This window comes from Dasypus novemcinctus, chromosome 3 (assembly GCF_030445035.2).
Source record: "Dasypus novemcinctus isolate mDasNov1 chromosome 3, mDasNov1.1.hap2, whole genome shotgun sequence".
In the NCBI taxonomy this organism is placed as follows: Eukaryota; Metazoa; Chordata; class Mammalia; order Cingulata; family Dasypodidae; genus Dasypus; species Dasypus novemcinctus.
Genome location: NC_080675.1, coordinates 80,160,732 through 80,175,139, shown reverse-complemented (window position 1 = coordinate 80,175,139; position 14,408 = coordinate 80,160,732). Strand labels below are relative to the sequence as shown.

The window sequence follows — 14,408 nt, the reverse complement described above, 5'->3', positions numbered from 1 at the left end:
GGCAATAATTTGTCTCCAAATGGACCTCACATTAAGTCTTTTCCTCCTGTATGCACATACGATTTCCCCTTCAAAAAAAAATAGGAACTATTTCTCCATATCCTTGAATCCAGGTTGGCCTATAACTGCTTTGAGCATTGGAATGTAGTAGAAATGATTCTGTAATAGTTCCAGACTTCTCCTTTAAGAGGGATGGCAGTTTTGGCTTCCTGCCTCTTGGAGCCCTCAGCTGCCATGTAAGAAGATCAGGCTTCTCTGCTGGAATGGGAGACCACGAGGAGCACTGAGGTACCAGACGTGTGTAAGAAGCCCATCTTACACATCTAGCCAGTCAAGCCTTTGGATAACTCCAGTTCGAGCCACTGTCTGAATGTAACCACATGAAAGATCCCCAAAGAGAACTGGACAGCTAAATCCAGTAAATCCACATAATTTTGAGAGAAAAAAATTTGCTCTTTTAAGCCACTAAGTTTTAGAGTGAATGGTAATATAGCAAAAGAGGACTGAAACACTTGCCTAGGGTTACTCCCTCAGGAAACTCATCTTGAAGATCAAAAAGTTCACCAAATGCATGAAGGAACTCCAAAACCATCAGAGCATCACCAAAAATTTCAGGAGGTAGTCTAGTTTTCACTGGAGTTGGTTCTGGAAGTTCCTGCAAAATTAAATAATTTATGTAACTATCTGAACCAAGTATAGGAAATTTAAAAAGGTAGATATGATATACTCTTTACCTAATAAAAGTTATTCCATGTGGAATAATGGTTTTCAACCACAGATGTGCATCACAATCACCTTCAGAACTTTAAAAATTATAGTGAGTTTGGCCTTATTCCATATCTCTATAAATCACATTCCCTTGGGCCTTTGTTCTCCCTCAAACCAAGAATGTAACTTTAGGCTAAAGAGTATCTCTGACTACATTTCCTTGTTAAGGGGGACAATTAACCTAGACTGATTTCAAGCATTTGCTATGTCAACATTATCTTCACTGTGATATCCCCTTGAATACAGAACAGCATTAATTTCATCATCTACCAACTTAAAAATGGTTCCTTTTAAATTAAGATGAATAAGTACAGTTGGAATTCTTTGGTAATTTCTACAGATAGGCAGAACACTAACCTAGCAATCAAATTAAATGCATGCATGGTTCCAATGGTTATCAGATTACCAAGGATCACACAAACATTATCATTTATTTCTACAGAATAAGAATCATTTTCAAAGATTGTTTTAAAACACTAACAATGCTACCTTGGAATTCCAAATATGAGCATTTGCTTAATTAGCTTATTCCCTTTCAGTTAAATATGAAGAAAAGATGCTACAATTAAAAGAAAGAGTCCATCAGCAAAGCCATTTGGGCATAGAGAACATGTGTGCCAATCACATAAAATACTTATACCTTAAGATCATCACATTCCATATCTTCTCTGGGTTTACTCCACTGCTTTAGGTATTCCATATATTTTCGTTTTTCTTCACGTAATTTCTCTCTTTCCTAAAATAAAATGTTAACAAAAACTCTTTCAAGAATTTTATTTAAAAAGGAACTCTTTACATGGTAGGTAATGGTAGAGTCATTTACTCTTATGACCCATTTCCTATCTTTATCTACCTGTAGAACAAAAAAGCTTCTATTATATTTACTTATCCGCTTGTTGCTTCTTGATGATTTTAGTCTAAATCAGTGGTTCTCAAAATGTTGTCTCCAAACCAGCACCATCAGTATCATCTGGGAACTTGTTAGAAATGCAAATCCTGGGCCCCGCCCCAGACCTACCAAATCAGAAACTCTGGGGTTGGGGCCTAGCAATCTGTATCTTCACAAGCATAATGCATACAAAAGTTTTAGAACCACTGGTAATACCTATCTCACAAAACTGCTACAAAGATTGAAAGCATCCACCATATAGTAGCTCCTGCATAAATATTAATTCAATCTGATCCTAATTATGGCATCTCTCCTCCTACTTCAAATCAATTAGCTCCTGACAAACCAGGTAACAAATAATCAGTGCCTACAAAAGCATATTTTATTGTAAACGTTTGTCATATATTCGTTGTTTTCAAGACTCATTTGAGGGAAACGGACTTTGGCCCAGTGGTTAGGGCGTCCGTCTACCATATGGGAGGTCCGCGGTTCAAACCCCGGGCCTCCTTGACCCGTGTGGAGCTGGCCGTGCGCAGCGCTGATGCACGCAAGGAGTGCCGTGCCACACAGGGGTGTCCCCCGTGTGGGGAAGCCCCACGCGCAAGGAATGCGCCCGTGAGGAAAGCCGCCCAGCGTGGAAAGAAAGAGCAGCCTGCCCAGGAATGGCGCCGCCCACACTTCCCGTGCCGCTGAGGACAACAGAAGCGGACAAAGAAACAAGACGCAGCAAATAGACACCAAGAACAGACAACCAGGGGAGGGGGGGAAATTAAATAAATAAATAAATCTTTAAAAAAAAAAAAAAAAAGACTCATTTGAACCTCATATCAACCTAAAGACACATAGATAAACAATACATAGAGGGAACAATATTAGAATATATTTGATGAACTTAGTTTTTTTTTTTTTCATTGAGGCTCTCTTGCTCAAGTGTCCTTTCAAAACCCTAACTACTTGGTTCAAGGATTTGAAAGTACAAGATAAATATTAACCCTAAAATTCTAATAAAGCAGTGAAAACAAAATATGTTATCATTATTTTTCCCATAAATATATTTAATGGATGTTGTTATTGTTTTACTTGGAAATTTATTTAGGTACACCAAAGATAAACAAATATGCATTTATCAAATTTTCAATGTAAAATGCATAAATAATAACAGAACTTACTAACTATGCTTTGAGCAATTTGCTGAATTAAGCTTTCTTGATCCCAAGAAATATTTCTTATAGGATATAGTAAGATGGGCACTCATTCACTGTTGATAAGAGTGTAAATAATGTCTAGCAAACATGTATATGTATAGAAGAATTAAAAACTGTTCTTATCCTTTGATCTATTATTCTACTTCTACAAATTTGACTGAACATAATCCAAAAAAGGAAAGAAAAAAAAAAAAAGGAAAAAAACAAACAAACAAAAAAAGGAAAGACTATGTATATACATGAAGATAGTACCAATATTTACGGGCAAAAATTGTAAAGCACTTGGCTAGTTCTATTTAATGAATAATTATGTCACTAAAATTTCCAGTTTAGATTATATAAAGAATGCTTATAATAATGTTATGGAGTGTTACCATTTAGATTACAGGTGATTTTTTGTTCTCTACATTTACTAGAGCCAACGTGAATTAATTAAACACATCCCCCCAACCCCCATGACCTATCTGAAATAATTCTCAAAACCATAGGCAATTTAAACACAGTCTATAACATGATTCCTTATTACTATTTATGCATACCTCAGAAAACCAATGAAAATGACTGATTCTGGAGTCAGCATGAAAATCAGCTATAGAATTCTCTAAGGAAAATCTAACCCTGAAGACTTGCTCACCTTATTATTATTATTATTATTATTTTTAAAGATTTATTTATTTATTTAATTTCCCCCCTCCCCCGATTGTCTGTTCTCTGTGTCTATTTGCTGCATCTTGTTTCTTTGTCCACTTCTGTTGTCCTCAGCGGCACGGGAAGTCTGGGCAGCGCCATTCCTGGGCGGGTTGCACTTTCTTTCGCACTGGGCGGCTTTCCTTAGGGGGCACACTCCTTCTGCGTGGGGCTCCCCTACGTGGGGACACCCCTGCGTGGCACGGCACTCCTTGCGCGAATCAGCACTGCACATGGGCCAGCTCCACATGGGTCAAGGAGGCCCGGGGTTTGAACCACAAACCTCCCATGTGGTAGACGGATGCCCTAACCACTGGGCCAAGTCTGTTTCCCTGTTCACCTTATTATTACAGATACTTTTTCAATGATAAAAACACAGTAAACATTCTTTTAGTCATGGAATTATTACATTTTTCTAACTACATATTTTACCCTTGAAGGTTTTATACATGTCATCTTCCCTAAGTTTGGAAGTCTAAATAATGAGGAAAATAACTTTAGAATCGCATATTAAAGGTTTTAAAAAGATGTAAGGCATGTAAATATATACTGAATCTTAAGTCTCATTAATGTCTCAAGCCAATATTTACAAACCAATATTGTTATCAGTACTCTATACACAACTATAAATTTGAATGAAAGTGGTAATATTTGAAAAGTAACCATGAATTTAAGTATGGAAAGTAAAATTTATCTTGAGAGCTCAGCTATTGTATTCAAATACCTTTTCTCTTTCTATTTTAAGCCTCTCTTTTTCTTCTTTCTTCTTTAGTCTCTCTTCTTCGACAATTTTCTTCAATTCTTCCCTCTTTTTCTCTTTATCTTCCTTTTCCTTTTTTTTTGCTTCTAGGGCATCTGCCTTTTCTCTTTTTAATTTAGCCTTTTCAAAAGCTGTGGAAAAGGTCAAACTTAAAAGTAAGGACAGAAAAGAACACCTGGCATTTTTTAATGTAACAAAAGAATCCCTAAAATAACTTAAGGGTAAATGAGATCTGTAGGACCAGTACCTTCTTAGAGAGCAGAATCTTAATCCCTACCCAGACATACTAATTTAGAATCTTCATTTTAATAAGATCCCAAAATAATTCATAGGCACATTTAAGTTAGGGAAGCAAGGTTTTCTAACAACTGTGTGTAATCAAATAAAATGGCCTCAAATAGTTTGCAAGCCCTGGAAACTCCAACTTGTTCTTAATATAGCATTATGTCAGTTTAGTATGAGTCATTGTTATACCTGGAAATACTGTTGTAAGAGATGAACAGGTCTCATTTATCATAAAGATGAAATTACCTAAGGATAAAAACTACTATTTATGCTTCAAAAAAATAAACCAGAAATGTCCAATTAGAAACATAAAGAAATATCTTATCCTGTAGTTAAATGGTTTTTGAAGAGAATGTTGAAACTCACCCAGCGACTTCATTTCTTCTTGTTTTAAAAGTTTGTCTCTTTCTCTGATAGCTTTGTTCCTACATCCTGTAATAGTCTGTTTATTAGCAACATTGTCCTCCTAAAAATCAAATCAAGAAATTGAAGTTGAAAAAACAATTGATAAAACTAACAGTATGCTTTGTTCTTACAGTAAGAACAGATACAAAACTTAAGAGCCCACAATAATTACACCTTTATACTAAAATGAGTTTTTGTTCTAGAACATAACTGAACTTTGATGAACTCTAATCATAGCAAGATATTTAATATGAATTAATTCTATAGCTCTACAAATTAGTACCAGAACCTCCCTGGAAAAACAAGTGGTAATACAGAGAGCCTTAAAAATATGCATTAGCAAAACAAGAAAACCTTCCAGATTATCTTGTAAATTAGAAGGTGTAGACATCAAACAGGATCAAGGCAGAGAAAAGATGACAGAAACCTGCTTGCAGCCAATGTTAAATGTCAAAAAGTTATATTTTCACTTTATTTCTTATAGAATTATGTCTCGACCTACTTAATGTGCTATTCTTATTATCTATTTTAAAAATGAAATAAAACAATAATTCATTTGAATAGATGAGTACCATGCGTACCAGGCACAGTACTAAGCACCGTGCTAAACAATATAGATATGGTCCCTGCCCTCGCAGTTTAGTTTAGCAGGGAAATAAGACCTTATAAAAATAATGAAATTAAAATATGGCAACAATTATGAGAACTTAAGTTCAAAGTTCTGAGTAAACACCAATCAAATCTTAGAATTTGGTTAAGTTCTGAAATGGAAGATCCTAAAGAGCCAAAAGAACTATTACAATCGAATCGGAGTTGGAAAATAAAGGTGGCAATCATTTTGACTTTAGTAATTCCATACTGAAAATTAAATTGCTAGAAAGTCAATAACATCACTATCATTGTAGCTAGGCAAAAAGAACAGGGGAGCAGTTTTGAGTTCAGGTTCAAATACCAACTTTTGTGTTACATTGAGAAATTAATCTCTTTGAGCCTATTCATCTATAAATTGAGAATCCCACCTATTTTGAAAGGCTATTGTAAGGCTTAAAGAAGACAACATACATAATAAAGTGCGTATTTACAGTAGGAATAAAATAGAAAGTAGTTAATTACATGAAAATTATTTGCAAGAAGGAAATGGGCTTCCTTTGGGGTAGAAAAATCATAAGAGAGCCATTGCGAAAGTGCTGAGAAGAGACAGAAGGGCACAGGGAAAAGGAAAGAAAGGAACAAGCTATAGTAACATTCTTCTCTCAGCACAGGCAATTCTTTCAGCCCACACTTACCCAAGAACCTGACAGATTCTTAAAGACTCTTCAATAAATTTCTAACTCACACCAATTATCCTACCAACTACTTAGAAGCATTGGGAACTTCTAAGAGCACAAGAGAAGAACAAAACAGAATGAGGAGAATGAGGATAAGAGAGAATAAAAAGAGAAAGCAAGGGAATTAAAGGGAAAAATAATTTAAAATAAATTTTCTACAACCCAGGCAACTGCATCTAGCTATCAGTTTGCCCAGCTCCACAAACTCGCAGTCTTTGCACCCTAAATTAGGAAATGGTAATGACCCAAGGGAGAAAAATTCCTTATTGCTAAATGTTCTGAGATACAAAATTGGGAAGTAGGCAAATAAAAATTAAGCACAGTATTTAACCTATATAACCATTCTCTTTTTGGTCTAAGAATTCCTTTCCTTTAAGGATTTTCATGGGAATTTTCATCAGGTAAGACTTATATTGCATTGTAAAGCCTCTCTCATTACATACATGGTATTATTACATTGCTCAATGCTTGGATTTAAGCCACCACTTGTTGGCTAAAGCCTATTTTCCATCTCTACACAATATAAATAGTAAAACAGTCATGTGAATAATGTGGAATAAATATTTTAATGAAAAAGAACATTTCAGTGCCATTGTCTTGGACAGAGAAATTTACGGAACCTCAAAAACAACTACAGATTTTCTTTCTCATTTTTTATTACATCTCTCCACGAACTTACAGTTCAGCTATACTATATTACACAAGTCCCTGATGTCATACAAACAAGATTCCTTGTAAACGTTCTTCCTTCCACCTCAAATGCTTTCCCACTTTCTTGCTTTATCATTAGAAATCTTGTATTTTGTCTAGCTCAAGCATTACTGCTTTCTTCCTTTTTTTTTTTTTCAAGATTTATTTTTTATTTATTTCTCTCCTGTACCCCCTTCCCGGTTGTCTGCTGTGTCCATTCGCTGTGTGTTCTTCTGTGACCACTTCTATCCTTATCAGCAGCACCGGGTTTCTTTTGTTGCATTATCTTGTTGTGTCAGCTCTCCGTGTGTGTGTGGTGCCATTCCTGGGCAGGCTACACTTTCTTTTGCGCTGGGCGCCTCTCCCCACGGGGCTCACTCCCTATGCATGGGGCTCCCCTATGCAGGGGACACCCCTGCGTGGCACAGCACTCCCCGTGCGCATCAGCACCGCACATGAGCCAGCTCCACACGAGTCAAGGAGGCTGTGGGTTTGAACCGTGGACCTCCCATGTGGTAGGCGGATGCCCCATCCATTGGGCCAAGTCCGCCTCCCCATTACTGCTTTCTTAAAGCCTTCTAGAATTCCCCCCAGTCAGAATTCATTGCTTTTTACACTTCAGTGTAAAATTACACTGGGAATAATTTATTCCCTGTTATTTCAGCCTGCTTAACATGCCTGGCTTCTGCCTTGGTATAAAGCTGCGACAGCATGAGAGTCATGTCCAACTCAAACTTCAAACTTCTACAAGCCTGGCTACTGAGCAGTTATCAACTTATAGAATATACATTCTTCCTGTGAAGGAATGGGTTCCTTCCTAAAGGTTATAGAGAATACTGTTTTATTATAGTTAAAACATAATTTTTATCTATTCCCTACTTACTTGACTAACAGATACTCGTTTGGGAGGTCTTCCTCTTCTTCTGTTGGCAGGACTGAAGATAAATGTGGGTGGGTCATCAGGAAAGAAATAAGAAAAATCTTGTTCTGCTATTTTATATGTTGAAAGAGATGACGCCTTCATTAAAAAAGACATAGGGTACAATAATAACACATTAGTAAATCACATAGATATTCTCTAACATGTCATATAAGTACTGTTAAAGTTCAGGTCAAAACACTGGAATATCATGCTTTATTGTACCATGATATACATTTCAGTCAATTATTTTTTAAACTAGATATTTAATCAACTGTATCAGAAAGAAAGGTACAACCTAAATAATTACTTCGCCATAAATACCAAGAATGTTTCTACAGTTTATTGAATTCTAAAACTATTTCAAAATTACACTTATACAATCATCTGAGGTATTTAATTGCTCTTTTTTGTATGAGATTTTCTATGTAAGTAATCAATATAATTAAAATTTAAAAATCCACTATATTAATCCAAAATATTTTTCTAAATTATTTCCCAACTGCTAAGCATTTAGATTTTGTCATTAATTTGGGGAGATAAATTCTTCATGAATCAAATTCTGAAGTTGGTCTGGGAAAAGCAGAAATACTAACAAATTCCTAAAGTTTCAACTCAGAAATTTTCAATTAAGAGAAGTCAATGTCAGAAGTGGTATGATTACAGGAAAATTACTTACTATAAAAGTGTTCCTTACCCATGTGCAATCTAAGTCCTCACTTGACATAGGTGTGCAATGGACACAACCAATCCAATGTCCACAGAGAAAATGTGGAATGGGTGTGGGAACGGTAGCCATGGGGGCTGCTGGGTGTGGGGAACGGGAGGAAGAGATGAGATGTGGAGGCGTTTTCGGGACGTGGAGTTGTCCTGGATAGTGCTTCACGGACAATTACGGGACACTGTAGATCCCCCCAGGGCCCACTGGATGGAACGTGAGAGAGTCTGGGCTATGATGTGGACCATTGACTATGGGGTGCAGTGATGCTCAGAGATGAACTTACCAGGTGCAATGGATGTATCACGATGATGGGAGAGAGTGTTGCTGTGGGGGGAGTGGGGGGCGGGGGCGGTGGGGTTGAATGGGACCTCATATATTTTTTTTAATGTAATTAAAAATAATAATAATAAATAAATATTAAAAAAAAAAAGTGTTCCTCTTCTTGTATTTCCTATCCTATGCTTGAGATTATCTTTTATCCATATCCAATCATAGACTTTTAAGTTTTGATAAGCAATTCTGAAAAAAATTTTGGGGGGTACCTAATGGCCAAGATCATTATCCTTTCCCTCAAAGAAAACGTGTGCCATTTACAAAACTATCTTTAGGGAAATGCATAAGAAAATAATGATAAAAAACCTTTAAATTATTAACAAAAATAGGAACACTACTGAGAATTCAATTATCTGTTTAATATTTTGGTAGAACATAGCTTTTAATATCTAAAAATCAATCAGTTCTGGCCATCACAATAAATCACGAAGCCATTAAGATTTTAACATTAAAATAGATTCCAGGAAGATGATGGTCTACTATCCTACATAAATAACCTGAGAGCCCTTTAGGTATGAATGTAAAGCACATGAGTGGGTTTCTTCTCAAAAGGGGTCAAGGTAGATTTTTTTGCTTGGCATTGAACTTGGGACCTCATATGTTGGAAGCCAGCGCTCAACCACTAAGCCGGATTGGCTCCCCTGAGTTGGTTTTTTCATGTTTGCTTCTTGTTTTTTTTTTAGGAGGCACCGAGAACTGAACCTGGGACCTCCCAAGTAGGGAGCAGGCATTCAATTGCTCTAGCCACATCTACTCTCCAAAGTAGATCTTTATGCATTAATTGCCAAGGTTCCTCATTCATACACACACAATAACAATACCCACATCTTTGTGGACTTGTAGGTACTCAACAACACCCTAGTTCATCGACACTGGGTATCAAACTTTTTGTTTGTTTTGTTATGTGTGTGTGCATGCGTGCTTGCAAATACATGCGTAAGTAGACCAAAATATCTATTAACAATCTTTTATTATACTCTAAGTGAAAAATGTTTATGGTCACTTTAAATTTCCTTTACTTTAAGTAAGGTTTAGCTTTTTTTCATGTTTATTGACTGTTTATGTTCCTTGGTGAAATGTCTGCTTATGACCTTCACCCATTTTAGTTTTTCCCCCTACTGATTGTTCTTGCTCAGTATTGTGTAAAAGATCTTGTAAACTAGAAGAACTAGCCAACAGGCTGTTTACAATCTACTGTTCATATATTCACTGCCTGTCTGTCAAGTGACTGTCAAGTGACAGACTCCCACTGTTCTATCGCTGTCTTCTATCACAAGCATCTAAAAAAAATTGTGTCATTTTACAAGGATACCTGATATTCAGTGCTATAGACAGAGAATAATTTTAAGTTTTTTCCTGTTATCAAGACAATCACATAAGTATGCTAACATTTTTTTTTAAAAAACTATTTCTTCCGATGACTCTTAATAGGTAAGTTAAATTTACTCGTTTTTGAAAGGTTTTGATGCATTTTTCTAAGCAGTTTTACAGAGAATTTAACACCTATCAGATATTAAGGCATTTAGGGATTTTGTTTTTCTAATATTTTTCTGTTTCATAGAATAAGTCTTGAGATCTTGACTTGTATTTCTTTACTGATGAATCTGATCATTTCCTCAGACTTTTTCCAAGTTTTTGCATTTGATCCACTATAAATTGTGATCATAGGAATTTGTCCATTTTTTTTACTGGGGTGCTAAAGTTTTCCTAATTCATTGGAGCTCTTCATTGATTTCAGTGAAGAATTCATTGTATTTTCCCCCTTAGGACCTGTCTTTGAAATTCATTCATGGCATTTTTAAGCCTACATAAATTCATAATGTCAAATCAATCTCATCTTTGATGGTTCTTTCTATTGTTCCTCCTAAGTACTTCAACATGCACACCATTCAGATTTGTTTCGTTTCTTTTCCTTTTTTTGGAGTTCAATCTAACTTTATTATTCTAAATGGTTAACCAAGTATCCCAGTTTAACTTATAAACAATGCATCCTGTCCTGAAGGAACTGAAACTACTTTTCACATATAGAAAACTTTTCTCATTTCTCTTCTTTTGATATAAGTTGTACATGATGAAATACACATACTAAGCATATATTAGCTAATGTATGCCAAATGCACATCTAATTTTCTATTACTTTTTTACTTAATTCTATTCTATGCCAGTGTGAATTAAATATTTCCCTTTTAAAAAAATTTTTACTTTTGCCATTCAATTTTTTTTTAAAGTTTATTTATTTATTTCTCTCCCCTCCCCCCCACCCCGGTTGTCTGTTCTCTGTGTCTATTTGCTGCGTCTTTTCTTTGTCCACTTCTGTTGTTATCAGCGGCATGGGAATCTGTGTTTCTTTTTGTTGCGTCATCTTGTTGTGTCAGCTCTCCGTGTGTGCAGTGCCATTCCTGGGCAGGCTGCACTTTCTTTCGCGCTGGGCGGCTCTCCTTACAGGGCGCACTCCTTGCACGTGGGGCTCCCCTACACGGGGGGACACCCCTGTGCAGCATGGCACTCCTTGAGCGCATCAGCACTGCACACTGCCATTCAATTTTTTTATCCCCCCCCTTGTTGTTTTTTTTGCGTTTGCTGCCTGCTCTCTGTGTCCATTCACCCTGTGTTCCTCCGTGTTTGCTTTTTGTGTCTGCTTGTCTTTTTCTTCTTGTCTTTCCTTTTAGGAGGACCAGGAACCGATCCCTGGACCTCTGTTGTGGGAGTCACTCAACTGCTTGCATCACTTCACCTCCCTGCATCTCTCATTGTCTCTCCTCACTTTGTTGAGTCATCTTGATGCACCAGCTCTTCACGGCAGCTCTCCACAATATGGGCCATCATCTCTCTGTGGCACAGACCAGCTTGCCTTCACCAAGAGGTGACAGGAGCCCAATCACTTCTCTTAATTTTTCACTTAGTGTACAATGTGAAAAGTCTTTAAGCTTAATTTTTTTCTTCTAAACAGTTATGAATATAATATAGTCTATCTACTTAGTATTGGTCTATGATACTCCTTTCATCATATTATTCTCTAAACTAGTATGATGTTTGTTTAGCATTGTTCTTTGAATCTACTTATATTTTTGATTCAAAGCCACCCCTGAAGCCATTGTTGCCCAACCCTATCCCAGTAACTTCTCTTTTCCAAGCTCTCCCTCTAATCAGACCAATCCTGTTTGATCTTCTTTACAAGGAAAAAAAAAGTGGGAGTAACAGAGTTTCCAAGGAATTCTAATAACTGCAAAGAGAGTATTTAATCCAAACATGTATAGAGAAAATTACTAAAAATTGGCTCTGGATAAGAAGAGAACTATTTCAATTATCTTTGAAATAACATTTCTCCAATGTTATAAAATCATAACAGTGTTTCTCTTTTTCCCTTTCTTCTAACAAATAATTCCACCATTCTGATTACCTTAATTTTAATGACTCCATCTTGTGCTTCACAGTGTTGCTTCAGAAAAAGCTTTAGTTTATCACGAGAAAATAGGTGTTTTCTCCGACTATATGGAAAAAGGAAGAGAAAGAGGAAAGGGTAAAGAATTCAGCCCAAGCCCCAAAGCTCCATAATCTCTGTAAATTCATAACCTAACTTCATCTCCGGGAAACTAAGAATATTTCAGCTTCTAATCATATCTATTTGAAATTATGAGACACTTTATAACAAAGTATTCCTATAGAATGTTATTCAATCTACTTGAATGGCTTTAAAATTCAAAAATTAAAAAAAAAAAATCAAGGGGAGTGGATGTGGCTCAAGCAGTTGAATGCACCCACATAGGAGGCCCTAGGTTTGGTTCCTGATTTGTCTCCTAAAGAAAAAAACAAGTAGACAACGAGCAGACATCAAGCAAAACAAACAAACAAACAAACAAAAAAACCCAATGAGCAGATAACAAATAAAAACAATGCAAAGACACCAAGCAAACAACAGACAACCAGCAACAAAAAAAACAACAAGCAGGGCACAGATGTGGCTCAAGCAGTTGAATGCCTGCTTCCCATAAGGGAGGTCCCAGTACCTCCTAAAGAAAAAAACAAGCACAAGAAGCAAAAAACAATGAGTAGACAAAAAGTGCAAACAATGAGAAAAAATAATGAGTAAAGAGACGAGGGAGCCATCTTGGGATGGGAGGGGGGTGACGTAAAAATCCATTTCAAAAATAACATATGCATTAAAATGACCTGTTTTGTTGCTTAGGTGCATTACATATAGAAATCAAATAAACCTCAAGGAAAATATACTGCACAAAGTAAAATAAATCTTTTAAAATTAGATGACCATCTATAGCAGTTTGATATGGTTTATGAACTCCAAAAAGATACTGGATTATATTTGTAAACTGGTCTGTCCTTCCAGGCAAATTAGAGTGTACTGGATTCAGAGGTTTTGCTTTTACTTGATTAAACAATGATTAAGGCTTCGCTTGGGCAACATCAGTAGGATGCTGAGTCCCCACTCAACAAGGGGGTGAAACCACACCACAGAGAAGGAAGTCTTGAGCTGGAGCCCCAGGAAGTAAGCACACAGAATAGCTTGGTTGTAAGGAAAAAGAAGCAAGCCTTGGGAAGAGAGGAATCCTGAGCCTGGAGAGAAGAAAACCCCAGGAAGAGAAGAACCTAGGAAGCCTGAACTTTGGCAGATTTTGGCAGTCATTCTGCTCCAACACGTGGCAAAACACTTTGGTGAGGAAAGTAACTTAGGCTTTACGGCCTGGTAACTATAAGCTTCTACCCCAAATAAATACCCTTTATAAAAGCCAACCAATTTCTGGTATTTTGCATCAGCACCCCTTTGGCTGACTAATACACCAACCCTATAAATATCATTAAAATTTCTGTTAAAAATTAAAATCAGTAGACTAACAGATAGTATATAATACTTAAATCAACATTCAAGTGGATAGTGTATGCAGAGTTTAACATGAGCTTTATCATATTTTAAAACATTTTGTCTTTAAACCTCATATGGTAGCTAATAAATTAGTGGTATGCAAATTAAAGAGAATTAAATTTATTAAGACTCTAAAAACATACTATTTTGTATTTTCTTGCCTCCATATCTAAAACAACAAGTACAACAACAATAAAAAAACAAACATAATAAACAACACACAAGAATTTTTGGCAAGATTACAGAGAGAAAGTCAATTTTTTATAATTGAATTCAAAACTTTCCTTTCAACAAAAAGCAACATCACTAGCTACTATGGATGAATAAACAATATGACTTTTTGAGAAGCGGTCCTAAAAGAACATGTATTCCTAAAATGTTACAACAACTTTGAAAATCAAAAAACAAAACAAAAAAAAACAAAAAAAAGAAACATCTATTCTTTTTCTAGAATAAAAATTCCAGGACAAAGAAGTGAAAATAAAAAATAATAAGAAAAAGTTGCAGCAAAGAAAAAGAAAAGAAAAAAAATTTTCATG

At 36.0% G+C, this 14,408-nt stretch overlaps 1 protein-coding gene across 4 annotated transcripts in view; it reads right to left on the bottom strand.

Annotated features, from left to right (window-relative positions):
- Positions 1 to 14,408, bottom strand: part of BAZ1A (bromodomain adjacent to zinc finger domain 1A) — an 80,741-nt gene that overhangs the window by 27,862 nt on the left and 38,471 nt on the right. For all 4 annotated transcript variants that reach the window (XM_004467896.5, XM_058293556.2, XM_012528779.4 and 1 more), the window contains exons 6-11: positions 12,391 to 12,478; positions 7,901 to 8,035; positions 4,961 to 5,060; positions 4,274 to 4,440; positions 1,409 to 1,504; positions 517 to 655 (exon numbers count right to left, since the gene is read on the bottom strand). In XM_004467896.5, coding sequence (XP_004467953.2) covers positions 517 to 655; positions 1,409 to 1,504; positions 4,274 to 4,440; positions 4,961 to 5,060; positions 7,901 to 8,035; positions 12,391 to 12,478 — 725 coding nt within the window. The remainder of the gene's footprint in view (positions 1 to 516; positions 656 to 1,408; positions 1,505 to 4,273; positions 4,441 to 4,960; positions 5,061 to 7,900; positions 8,036 to 12,390; positions 12,479 to 14,408) is intronic.